The following is a 12,686-nucleotide window of genomic DNA, read 5'->3' as shown; positions in this document are numbered from 1 at the left end:
TAATTCTGCATTTGGAACACTCAGTCTTTGTGGCACATTTAAATCTCAGCTCAGGGATAAGGATTTTGGACAGAGGCATAAAGAGGTTTGATTACTTGAAAAAAGGTTAAACAAAAAGCTGTGGTAAGGCAAGGACTCAAATGCTGAATCCTTCAAAGTCTTTACTCACTTGTCTTTTCACTCTCATTAGAGAAAATAATTTAATATAGGCACTAGTCTAACTGGGAGATTTGTTGGTAATCTGTGAACTTCACATTTTCTTCACAGATTATGCCATTTACTTAATATTTTGTAACTACATTCTTCTGTTCATTATATGGTAACTTTCACTCTTTCTTTTACCTTGCACTTCTTAATGCAGTAAAGAACTGTAAGCAATCAAAAAATTGTAAGGTATTAATGCTTTTGTGACAAGGATCACCAGGAGATACTAATACATGTTAGCATACTTGTTACTTTACATAGAAGACAAGCGGGATACAGTCACTGGAGATATAGTGTATAACTGTAAATTACATGATGCTTATTCTTTTTGAAATAGGAGGGGAAATAGTGAGGTAAGATTATTGCAGACAGCAAAAGATTTCTCCCCATTGTACTCCATTGAGCTAGAATTAATTATACAGAGTTCTTACAGGACAACATGACATTGCTGTTCAGACAGAGTCTTCTCAAAGAGGGTATTGTCTGGATGCTATTTGTGATCAGCTTTGTTCAAGGATTTCTGCATTTAATGTAAATAAACTATTCTGTAAAAATAGTCTGTCTCATCCAGGAGAAAGCTGACTTGCAAAATCTTGCCTTTGTGAGCCCTTAGCAGGGTGGTGGCAATATTAATTAAAAGCATTTCACTATTGCTAAGCCTTCCAAGTGTATTATTCTAATAGCTCCTTCACCCCAACTCATGATGAACGATAACCTTGTATTGGGGATGGACTTTTAATTTACAGGTTGAGACTGGATGGCTGGAAACCTTTCACTTCTAGGTCAATGTTTTGAATCCAGGCCAGGTGAATAAGTGACAAGGTTGCTAACGCATGCAGGCTGTTTGGTAGTGTCTGTGAGATGAGTTGTAGTCTTAGTTTAGCTCTGGGAGGGACAGGTGTCCGTATCACTTAAACTGCCAGAAATGGCAGCTTCATTGGAGATGTCCAAAAGTGGCCTTAGTAGTGAGGGTTTGGGGCAGAGACCTTTCATTCTAGAGGTAAAAGTTAAAACAATTCCCTGTATGTAAATATGTTTTCTCGAATTACATCTGTGGGATTATTCACAGCTATTGCTATTCTTAGAGTTTCCTACACAGAAGACTTCTTTCTCCATACCTACATGGCTGGCACATTTCATAATTCATTAAAATTTTAAGGACTAGGAGGGAAAGACACTTAGCATGCAGCTAGATTTACAGTGGTAGATAACTGGCTTATGCGGAACAGCTAGCTTTGACTTCTTTAAATGTCAAATTAACTTTGGATGACTGAGAACAAATGCTAAAGATGTTGGTAATTATTATGTGTTGTTTTCCATCTGCTTGCAGTAGGTTATGATTTTGATTTATTTTACACTTCTTCATTTACAGCACTTTTATAGCTTTGCCAGCCTTCTAAATGTTTCTTGCTACCATGTCTTTATTGGGCTTTTTTCAAGGTAGCGTTTGAGTACCTGAAAAGCAACAGTGAGTTATTTCTCAGAATAGTGCTGTGGAATATGAAGGGTTTATTATTCTCATTATCCTTGAATACAAAAGTGGAACACTAAAAAGTACTCAGCGGTGGCTAACATCTGCTCATATTGGTGTTAAATGTCTTCTCATCGCAGATGAAGAATCATGGATCATAAAATGTTCAGCATTTAGGTCAATAAAACCTTTTTTTAAATTCCTGTCTTAAATGACTTAACAAAGTCTAGCAAAACTGGGACAAAAACATGAATATCAAGATTTTTACTCCTGGATCATAACACCGATCCTGGGAAATGTAATGATTATTCTGATACCCATAGAGCAGATTGGTGTTTCCATTTTCACTTTAATTTGCATCATATTTAACTTTCCCTGAATGTTTTTCCATCCACCGACTTTTAATCTTCTTTCCCCCCCCCGTCCTATTACATTTCATTACCTTTGTTTCCTGACTTATTTTGTCTTCACCCTTTTATTTTATTTTTCACCAATATCTGCCAAACCTTCCTCAATATTCTTTTTCCTAAAGGAAATCAGAGGATCATCTGAAACTAGGAGAGAGAAGGAGGGATCAGCACAGAGAAAATACTCTGAGAGAAACAAGGGTTACAGCAATCTTAGCATGCCAAGTGCTTAGATTCCTAAAAGGGGGTTGTCATCTGCAAAATGACTTCTTATTTTGTAGTCCTTAGATAAAAAATATATGGTAAATTTTAGGGCCTCTCTATCATAGAATAGTCTTGCTTCTTCTCCCTTTTTAAGGCTGTGGTGTAGATGGGACCCTTCCATGAACATCATAGAAAGTATGACTGGAAGAGTTCCCTACTTTCATGCAGAATCAGATATGCTCCTGCTATTCCTGACACAGTTATCCAATATTTTCTTGATGATCTCCAAGAATAAGGACTCCACGTTTCCCCAGCCAATGTCTTCCAATATTTCACTACCTTTAGAGTTAAAAATAATCTAAATATTCCTTACTTATTTCAGCTCATGAGTCCTTGTTCTGTCTTCAGGGAACACAGAGAAATATTTTACTCTCTTCTTCTCTACTCTGAACTGTTAAAAGGTTGAGACAACTATCAGTCTATTTTCAAACTTCTCTTAGTACCCCAATCTATAGTTTTCATAGATTAAGTTTTCTAAAATTTGATGTGTTTCATGGCTGTTTTGTGGATTCTCTCCAACTGGTCCATGCTCTTGAATTTTGTGCCAAAAAGCGGGGACAATATTCCACCCAAAACTTCCCAGCCCTGAGTAGAATGGAAGAAATACTTCAGATATCTAGAGACAGTTTTCCTATATATGCATTCCAGTATGGTGTTTGCCTTTATAACAGCATGACATTTTTGAATCAGGTTCAGTTGTGATCCACTATCATTCCCAGATCGTTTTCCTCAGTGCTGCTACCCTGCCAGTAGTTCTCCATCCTATATTCTTTGCAGTCACTTGTTACCGGAGAAGGGCAGAACTTCACATTTCTCCTTGCTAATCTGCATAGAGCTTTCTTCAAGAAATTTTACTGATTTGTCAGGTTTAGTTTGAATTGTTTTCATTTCACATGTTCACAGACTCATTATTTTCATGCAATATTCAAATGTTTTAAGTGTATACAGTATTGTATCATCTAAAGGAGCAACTGAAGAATGGCTCAGGACAAATTCCAGTAGAACGCTTAAAAGCCCTTCTGCTTAATGGTGAACCATTACTCATCACTAATAGCAATAAACTACTCTTTGACTTGCTAAACACTCCTTGTTTCTCCTAAGGTTTTGTGTTTAGTTTTCCTCCCAGATAGACTATTGCTATTGCTGCCAGCTGAACTACGTGACATAAAAGACACACTGTTTCTTGAGTGTCCTGGTAGGATCCTCAAAATATTCTAACTAGTGCATCGAGAAAGAATCACTAGAGTTTAGATAGGCAAAACTGTGAGGGGAGGACATGGATGTACCTAAATGCAGGTTTAGAAAGGTAGCACTATGTAAGTTTGTGCTTGCTTGTCCTTGGAAGTTTAATTTTTTAATTATAATATGGAATTCTGCAACAAATGATGTTAATTGTCTAGTGCTATTTCCCACTACTCCTGCATGAGTAAAATCTTCCAAACTGTTTATCACCTATAAGACTGTGCTTTCTGTTTATTACAAAACATACTACATGTGGTTAGTTATAGAAAAGTGCTAAAAATATTCAGAATTAAAAAGAACATACCAAAAGCAGGTGGTTGTTTTTTTTATGACAATTCATGTTTTTCCATTTCCTTAATTCAAGGAATCACACTTTCTCTGAAATAACAAGGTAGGTTTCATTTATATTGTAAAGATAGAGTAAACATAACTTGCAGTTTTCATAATGGACAGTAAAACCATGCCCCTGCTTTGCCAAAGTTTCTTACTGCAGTGTTGCCTCCTCTGTATTATTTTTCTAAACTGAGTTCTCTTATTTGAGTGAATTCTTGGAATTACAAAAATGAAGAACAGTTTTAGACCATAATTGCCCTATAGATCCTGAACACTTTTTGTCTTCAGATAGGATCTCAAACACTGTGTATGCTCTTATTTTTTTAATGTTAATGTTTCTGATAAAAAGTACATTTAAAATAGGCAGCAAATATTTAAAGCTGATGAAAACAGATGACTGGATGACCCTGTGGCACTGCATGCATTTTGAAGAATCACACATTTGGATCATGTATATACCTGCTGCTGTAAAACTGCTTTCATAGGTGAGTAAGTGTCATCAGCAGTAATGTAAAAGTAAGGAGCTTCCTCCAGGAAATAGGGCAGTAATAGCATTATACCCACGATCCATTAAAGTCCTGATTTCTCTGAAAACTTATCTGAATTTTCACACTTAAGATTGATACTTCTGTCCCACATGTGAAGGTGTGGTTGTGTGCCTGAAAGCTTCTCTGTCTTTTCCAACTATCGCAGGTGATGTAGTAAAAGATACTATTTCCCTATTCCTAGAAGTTCTGCTATATTTTACCAGTTTTACCCCTTCCAAAGGCCTTGGAAAAACAGTCCTCTTCCTTCCTTCCTGTTTTTCCCTTAAGATAAAAAGTGATGAGTGGAGAACAATGCAGGCAATGACCCATACTGAGTTTCCCTTAAAACTTCCTGCCTTCTGAGTTTTCTTCTGTTTTATACCAACGTGACAACATAACCTTTGTCTTGTCTCCTCCGAAAGAAAGAACTAACATTACTTTGTAAGAAAATGCTCCCTAATCTTCTGGACATTTGTCAGGGTTCAGCCTAGCAAAATTATTTTTGAAGGGATATTTACATGCTTTGTTTTTTGGGGGGCAATGATAATCACCATAAAATGGACATGCAGTCATAAAGTGCTGGGAGGGGGTTGCATATTTGAAGGAGCCCTAGCCTCACACGGGATTAAGACAACTGTTTTGTAAGGACCAAGGTCCTTCCAGGCTATTCTATGTGAGCAGAACACAGAAGAACACTAGTGAGACGTGCTACGTCCTGTGTACTGAAAGTATCCCTTTGACTATGTCTCCTAAGAATGATAAAATTAAGGAATGGGGGAGAAATTCCCTTGGTTATTGGAGCTGATCTGCTGATAGTGGAAAATACGCTAACTTATCATCTCTGATATCACCTGTTCAGCCTGATAGGTGGACATGCTGGAGCAGAATGGGCTTTCCTCAACTTTGGATTTGGGGACCTTATGATAGATTTTCCACTAACTTTCTTTGTGAGATGGGTCCATACTATCCTTGCTGTTGTTCCCAGGAATTTGGCTTTCACAAACCGTGTGTAATTTGGGGGTTTCCTTCTGATGGCCTTTTGGAATACGCTAAACATTTCCCCTACCCCAGCCTTTGTGGCATCCTTTACCATGCTTTCACTGTGCTTCAGTTGAATTGTAGCTGTGCTCTGGTCTGTTTAGCTTTTAAATCCCATTTTGCTTTTTGAAGTGTTTTAGCATGAGTGAAGTGAACTGGTGAACCACCTTTACTACTATAGTTACTCTAGTTATTTTATTAGCATGTACCAAGTGCATGGAGGCTTCTTCTGCACAGGAGAAAAAAAGAGTAAGGGGGGCAGTTAATAATGGTTCAAACTAGTAAATTACATGTAGTATTTTATTTATTTTCCATTCATACAAATATATTCATGCATGACATACACTAAAAATACAGCTGTTCTAGATGTTCTAGAAACATCTGCAAGATACCGTGTTTACTTGTTAGTTCACATAATGTTAATTTGTAAATGCTATCCAATTTTCTGCTGCTTTGCACCTTCATGCTTCCTATTCTGGGAGCAGAATTAAATATTAAAGAAGACAAGGGCTAATGCAGACTGTATCCCGAGCCCAGAGAAAGGCTCTGATCCTGAAGTCACTAGAATGATGTACGGACACAGGAGCTAGGAGATCATGTTGCAGGATCACAACTTACATTTTTAAATGCGGATAACAGACAGAGACTGGCGATTCTTCAAAGGGAGACATCGGTCTTCTCTAGCGGGAATGTTCTGGCAGAGCTTTCTGTAACGCTCTTCCCATGTGCTCAGAACACAGTAATGTCCTGTATAACTGCAGAGTGAATCACTGCATCCCATTTAGGCTGGAAGTAATGAAGACGCTCAGCTAGCACAAGTGGAGGGGAAAAATACTTTGGGAGAAGTGCTTTAAAGCAGAGAGGTTTAAGAAATGGTCCCATCAGACTGAGAAAATTAGAGATAAAACATATACCTGTACATATTAACAAATGTTTATTAGATTGAGCAATGCTGATTATTTATATTTGAAGTTAATTTTCTTTAGGTGTGTCTTCATGCTCTGGGTATTAGAATTTAAAGTCCATGTAAAATAAGTTGTGCTTCTGCTTTACTAAACAGATACAGGAAGTATTATGTTTCCCATCAGAGCAGTATTTTTCATAGTTTCATAGGTTGCCATTGAATTTTGTCTGTCTTTTATGGAAATGTTACAGAAGGGACTAGAAACACCAAAAGAAATGATTCATGAAGGCCAGTAGTCTGCACTAGAGGGGGGGGGGCAAACAATCAGGCATATGCATTTTAAAGCCAATATTACTTTTTAAAATTTGTAAATATTGTGGCGGACAGAAATTGTTTTGAGTTGGAAGGAGTCAAAAACACTGTTAACCTTTGTTACGAGATACACGTACTAAAACAGGCTGTGGCTCTCCAACCTTTCATGGGGCCTGATCCGCTTCTCGATTTCAGATTTGAGCACAAGTGAATAAATGATCCGGAGCTTGCAGAGGGTATCCCCTGTGCACTTCCCCATGCAAGCTATGCTGTTATTTTCATGATGTACTTTTTTAAGCTCACTGTCAGTGGCAAACTATAAATTTACGTCGTGTTTTTGGCAGATGTATCAAATTGTCTTGTGACCCATTGGTGAGTAACAGTATTGGAGAGGATGGTAACTGATGCTTTCTCAGTTCACTTTATCCCTGTTGTCACATGCTCGTGTGAAGCTTGCTATTATAGCATCCTTCTTGTTTTATTGCTTCGAGGCAATTGCTTCGAGGTATCAAAAGTAAGTTATCATTACACCCACATGCAAAGTATATGTGGGCTTTCTCAGGAGTGTGGTACTGTTCAGCTCTCAGAAACATCACTTCTTCTGTCAAAGCATGTCCTCCCTTATGCATATACAAAAATATTTGCATTACAGAGCAGACTTACTCTGTTATTTCTGATGTTAGCTGCACTTGTTTGATAGTTAATGAGGGATATCTCCTTCTTCCGCCCCCTACATTGCAATTCTTCTTCTCAAGTGTTTGCAAAAATAAACTGGCCTAAGGAGATGGCCTCATAAGTTTATTTCATGGGATACACCCTTTCCCAACACAGATCTGTGAATCCAAATTCTGCAAATTATACTGACAGTCTTCACAGTGAGGGTAAGGGGACATAGAACATCAGCAACTGTTCTTTTTCTAGAGTCAGCTTTTCCAAAATAGAACTGTGACAGTAGTAGACAATTAATAGTGCATTAAGAATAAATTTATTTAGGGGACTGCTAACACTTAGGCTTCCTGTGTGCATCCCCTTCTCTGTGTTCTCTTGTGCTGGAATGTCAGCAAGCTTTCTTTTGTAGTAATAGCTTTAGAGAGGAGATTTTTATTTCTTTTGTAGAGTCTACCTCTGGTAAATAAATTCTAAAAAGAAAAGTCTAGCCTTTTAGGCACATATTTTTATCCCTCCTGGTATTCAGCTTTGTGCCTTCAGTCCTGCCTTATTTTTCCAGGCAATCTGATATGCCTGTACAGTTCAGCAGAAAAAGGAATTTGCTTTGTCTAAGTCATTTAATAGTTTCTAAATCCCAGAGGATTATAAATTTGCAGGGTACTATATGCTGATTGTATCTTGATCTCCAGGACTTAAGCATGCTTTGAATTGTTTCTTAATAACTATTAATAGTACTGATAGTTAAGGCCTATGACAGTTTAACAAATGGGATCTCAATACGAATGGAAGGATGAGAGATGTAAAATGTGGATTGTACGAAGTATTATAATTTGCAAGTGAAGTTTTGCAGTAGCTTTAATACAGTGACTTAATGATTACTCCACTGCAACAGGTAATAAATACTTTCTGAATGAGCATCTCTATAACCATGTTTAGACCTAGGAAAGAATGTGAACTTGGAAGGTACCAGGTTGTGAAATCATATGCAGAAAATTTTCTAGAATATACTGCGGTTGCGCTTTCCACGAGGCACAAGACAACTGTAGTAAATGGATAGCAGTATTTCATGAACAGAGGGAGTGCACTGGTAAAACAGATAGCTCTGAGAAACTGTAGTTTAGATAGACAATCCAGATCTTTTATTTATATACAGAAGATAAATCTAGACTATCTCAATGTAGATAGTGAAAATTCAGAATCCATGTGTAGTACAGCGCTTCAGCAGAATTTAATTTATCTCATGAATGGAGGCTTTGTTGTTAAGACCAGGTTTTTCATTCAAAATGATACAGTTCCAGTGACAAGACCCTATACAGCTAGAAAGAACTGTAAATAATCTACAGATTTAAAAAGGTAGCCCGTAAAACAAACTGTTTATTGAAAATAGCTTGACTCAGCAGTAGTAGCATCCTTTCCTTGCTTTTATCATAACAAGATTAGCTGCTTGGTTTCTTTATAAAATGAAAAGAAGTGTATCGATCAGGACAGAAGAGGCATTATTTAGGGATTAGGAGACAGTACTGAGTGCTGGAACATCGAGCACTATGTTTCTAGTTTTGCCACCAAGATTCAGTGAGCTTCTGTGCCTCAGTTTGTCCGTCAGCAAATTCTGTTCCATAAAAATATCCATCTCTGAGAGGAAATATTTAAATTATTTGTAAACTGTTTGGGATCTTTGAATAAAACTGTATTCTTTATCTATCAGGGAGGCACCCAGTAAATTATATGTGCTGTTGTAGAGGCAAAGTAGAGGACCATGGTGAGATTAGAGGTAGACAAGCTTCTAATTTGCTTTTGTGGTATTAGATGTAGTTAGGTATGTATGAACTAGGAAGTACACGATTCCATTTCTCCTTAAAGGGTTAAGTGAGAAGTAGTTTTTTCACACTAGGGAATTAGATATATATTTTATGACCATTAGACTGGTAGGATCATTGGCATTAAGCCCTTAATGAAATGAAAAATGGGAAAAACTCATTTTCTTGAGTGGTACAAAGTAAAAGTGTCCACCATAAATGCCTAAGAGAAGAGATAGAAATGGCTCTACCCCTTGAGTTTAATTTGAAGAACAATTCTACAAACTGCGATAGTATCTGCAGATAGGCATACACCCATCACTTAAGCAATTTATGAAAGGCTCTTTCATTTGCTAGTTCAGCTTTCTAATATTTACTGCCAAATTGCCATGTAAAGTTCATGTGCATTTACCCTTGAGTGCCTGCAGCTGTTTTTTCTATATTATCATAATATTGCTTCTTCAAATGATCCTTGTTATCTTTTTCCAGTATTTGCAAATAACTTAATATGGTGTTAAGCCTATTGGATACATATCGCTAGAACAAGATACTGCTGGAGGCAAATTTGTCTTATAAACTAGATCCTAACCATATAATGATCCAAACCAAATACCAAATACCATCCTAAGTCTCTACTGCATCATGTCCAGCCCTGGGGGGAGAAGTGTCTGATATCCCTGCTGTGATGCCTAGCACAAACTAGTTTTAGGGCTGCCGTGAGCTCAGTAAAGCAAATTCTCCTGAAATTAAGTATGCTTTTCCTTCATGACTGACTCTACTTTTCAACCTAACGTGGCCCTTTATTTAAATAGAGGTATTTGCAGAGATACCTCAGCTGCAGCTTGACTTACCTCCATCTACACACAGAACAACTTTCTCATGCCTCTGCCAGCAACCCGTCCTCTGCAGGTCAACATGACCCTGGCCCAGGACAGCTCCCAATACTGTCTTCCCTCTCCTCTTTTTTCTGACTATATAGAATTATGGATTTTGCTGCACAGTTCCTGAAAATCCACGGGGCTTCTTGCTTCTTCCTTTCAGTCAGAGGAAAAGCAGACAGAACTGGAAAAGAGAGCTCACAGATAACTTGCCACTGAAGAAGAGCTTGATGGAAGCAAGGTTCATCCAGCTCAGGAAGAGGAATTTTTTACTGCTCTCTACTTTCCAGGAGCAGAGGGAGGGCTTCTTTTAACTTTTACCTTCTGATAAATCCACTAATTCTCCTGCACCAACCATGAATTTGAGGGGGTATTTTGAGAATTGCACTCTGCAGCAACTCATGTTTTATGACTGGCAATATCCCTAGTATATTCAGTATCCCCTGTCACGTACCTATAAAAAATCAGTTCCTCACCTAAGGACCAGATGTTTCCCACCACAAGGTGGGGAGACTTGCATTTTTGTCACATGGTAGGTGCCCAACAGATCTTTTATATGGAATAAAGTTGGCGATCCTGAAGAAAGAGATTTGCAGAGATCAAGCTGCAGGTTGCCAGAAGAAATCACATGTCCTGCAGGCTGGTCCTTGGCCACTGTGGGAGCTCAGAGGAAAGAGCCCAGCAAGCTGCAAGAATTCTTTACATAAATTGAATCAAGTTAACAACAATCAGAATGTAATTCTCTAACATAAACTTGCGTTTTTAAGAATAAACTGTTTTTGAACATTTGAGCCATGTATTCTTAAAGTGTAGAAACTATTCAGTATTTACATGATTTATTTCCAAGGAGAAGTTTTTGCCGCCTTCTACTGGTTGTTCCTATTCTGAGCTGCCAGAAATTAAATAGTCTAAGAAACCAAGCAAGAAAAAATAGGGGCAAAGGAAATTTCTTACTGAAAAGGGGGATTTAGGGTATATTTTGTTTTTGAAACTACTTACATATATGGTTTAAAAAACTATTGCACATTTGAAATAGCAAAAAAAGGAAATACCAAATTTCTGACAATCTTAGGTAGCTGAAGTCTAACTTACCAAAATGTATGACCTTGTTATGTACCTAGAATTAAATATCTGGTTACCTGTTAATACAAACTTGTTAAATACCTGTTAAATACAAACTTACTTTATATATCCTCACAGTAACTGAAGAGCAAGAAGAATTTTTCAGAAGACTGAGAAGTAGACACTATTTGAAAACAGATTAATATTAACTACTATTTTTTTTTAGTAATCCTTGTTTTAATTTCATTCACACAGATGTAATCTAATGTGTGTGTGAGCTCTGTAGATCAAAACGTAGTTCTGCTTTTCATCTTTACAGTTAAAAGCAAGCAGGCTTGTTGATTCTTCAAGGAGAGAAATACTTGTTGCTTTTGTAACTATTTTTACCCTGAAAACCTAATTATCTACATTTGTGTGTTTCACAAAGTTGTAGTATTGTACAGTTTTCTGAAAACTGTGTGATACAATTTAAAAATAAAATCCTTGATAAAGCAGACCAAATTAAAATAGAGCTGCTATGCAGAGTCAGAGTTTGAAATCTCTATGCTTGAATTACTGTGAACTTTCTAAAATCCATTTTAATTGTCCATGTTTTTAAAAGGCTTTCTCTTTCTCACAGTAGTTGGAAATAGGAGCAAATGCAATTTCACTGGTATCCTTGCTCTATAAACTCTTTCTTATTCTGTTACTTCATCCTGAAGAAGTGCTCTCAAGCAAGATACCACTTACAAGAAATGCATGTTACCTGTCCCTGACACAGATAATCTATATATGGACAGTTTATCATGGCTGCCAGTTCTGGGTGGCTGATGTTTCTGCCTGCATTTTGCTGCCACATAGCTTCCTTTATCTTCCTTTATCAATCTTTCTTTTCAGGGAGTATGAGTAAAAGATAAGTCCCAACAACAGACTGTGTGCTCAAAACGTTAAATGTAGTAATAACTATTAGACAGATTCTGTTTCTATATGTTGATATTTTAGGGGAAGCATTTGTGAGTAGAATCCAGCACAACATTGCCTCTAATCAAATTATTCTTTGGATCTTCATGAACATCAGTGATAGAAATTTTGAACTTACCTATGGATATAAAATGAATGGGAGTTGGATATCCAAATCTCTTAGGCAGCTCTGACAATCTGAGATGCAGTGTTTATTCAGATGGCTTAGCATTTTTGTTTTGGAAAATGCCATATTGACAATTTCTTTTGTTTTGTTTGTTTGTTTGTTTTCTTGCTATTACAGACCTTCACAGCCTGGTGCAATTCCCATCTCAGGAAAGCAGGCACACAAATTGAGAACATTGAGGAGGACTTCAGGAACGGCCTCAAATTGATGCTCCTCTTGGAAGTTATCTCAGGTTGGCTAAAATAAAGTTTGCTATGTGTTTACAGCATGCTAACGGAAACAGTCTTTTAAAGACCAAAAATTGTTAACAATTCAAAACAACTTAAATCACAAGTAGGCTTAAAAGGGGCAGACGAAACATGTGCAAAAGCAAAGGGAGAAAAAAAAAACTATGCTTTTTCCTTACCCCCTTGTGTTCAATGGTTCTGTGCTTCCCTGTGAGAGTTCAGTGTC

The 12,686-nt window shown here is 37.3% G+C and overlaps 1 protein-coding gene across 1 annotated transcript in view; it reads left to right on the top strand.

The window, feature by feature from the left end:
* The window catches only part of ACTN2 (actinin alpha 2), a 71,327-nt gene that overhangs the window by 14,093 nt on the left and 44,548 nt on the right, over nt 1-12,686 (top strand). The window contains exon 2 of the mRNA XM_062572161.1: nt 12,351-12,465. Coding sequence (XP_062428145.1) covers nt 12,351-12,465 — 115 coding nt within the window. The remainder of the gene's footprint in view (nt 1-12,350; nt 12,466-12,686) is intronic.

Source organism: Rhea pennata, chromosome 3 (assembly GCF_028389875.1).
Source record: "Rhea pennata isolate bPtePen1 chromosome 3, bPtePen1.pri, whole genome shotgun sequence".
Lineage (NCBI taxonomy): Eukaryota > Metazoa > Chordata > Aves > Rheiformes > Rheidae > Rhea > Rhea pennata.
Note: the sequence above shows the minus strand (reverse complement) of the source record. Positions and strands in the feature narration are given on the sequence as shown.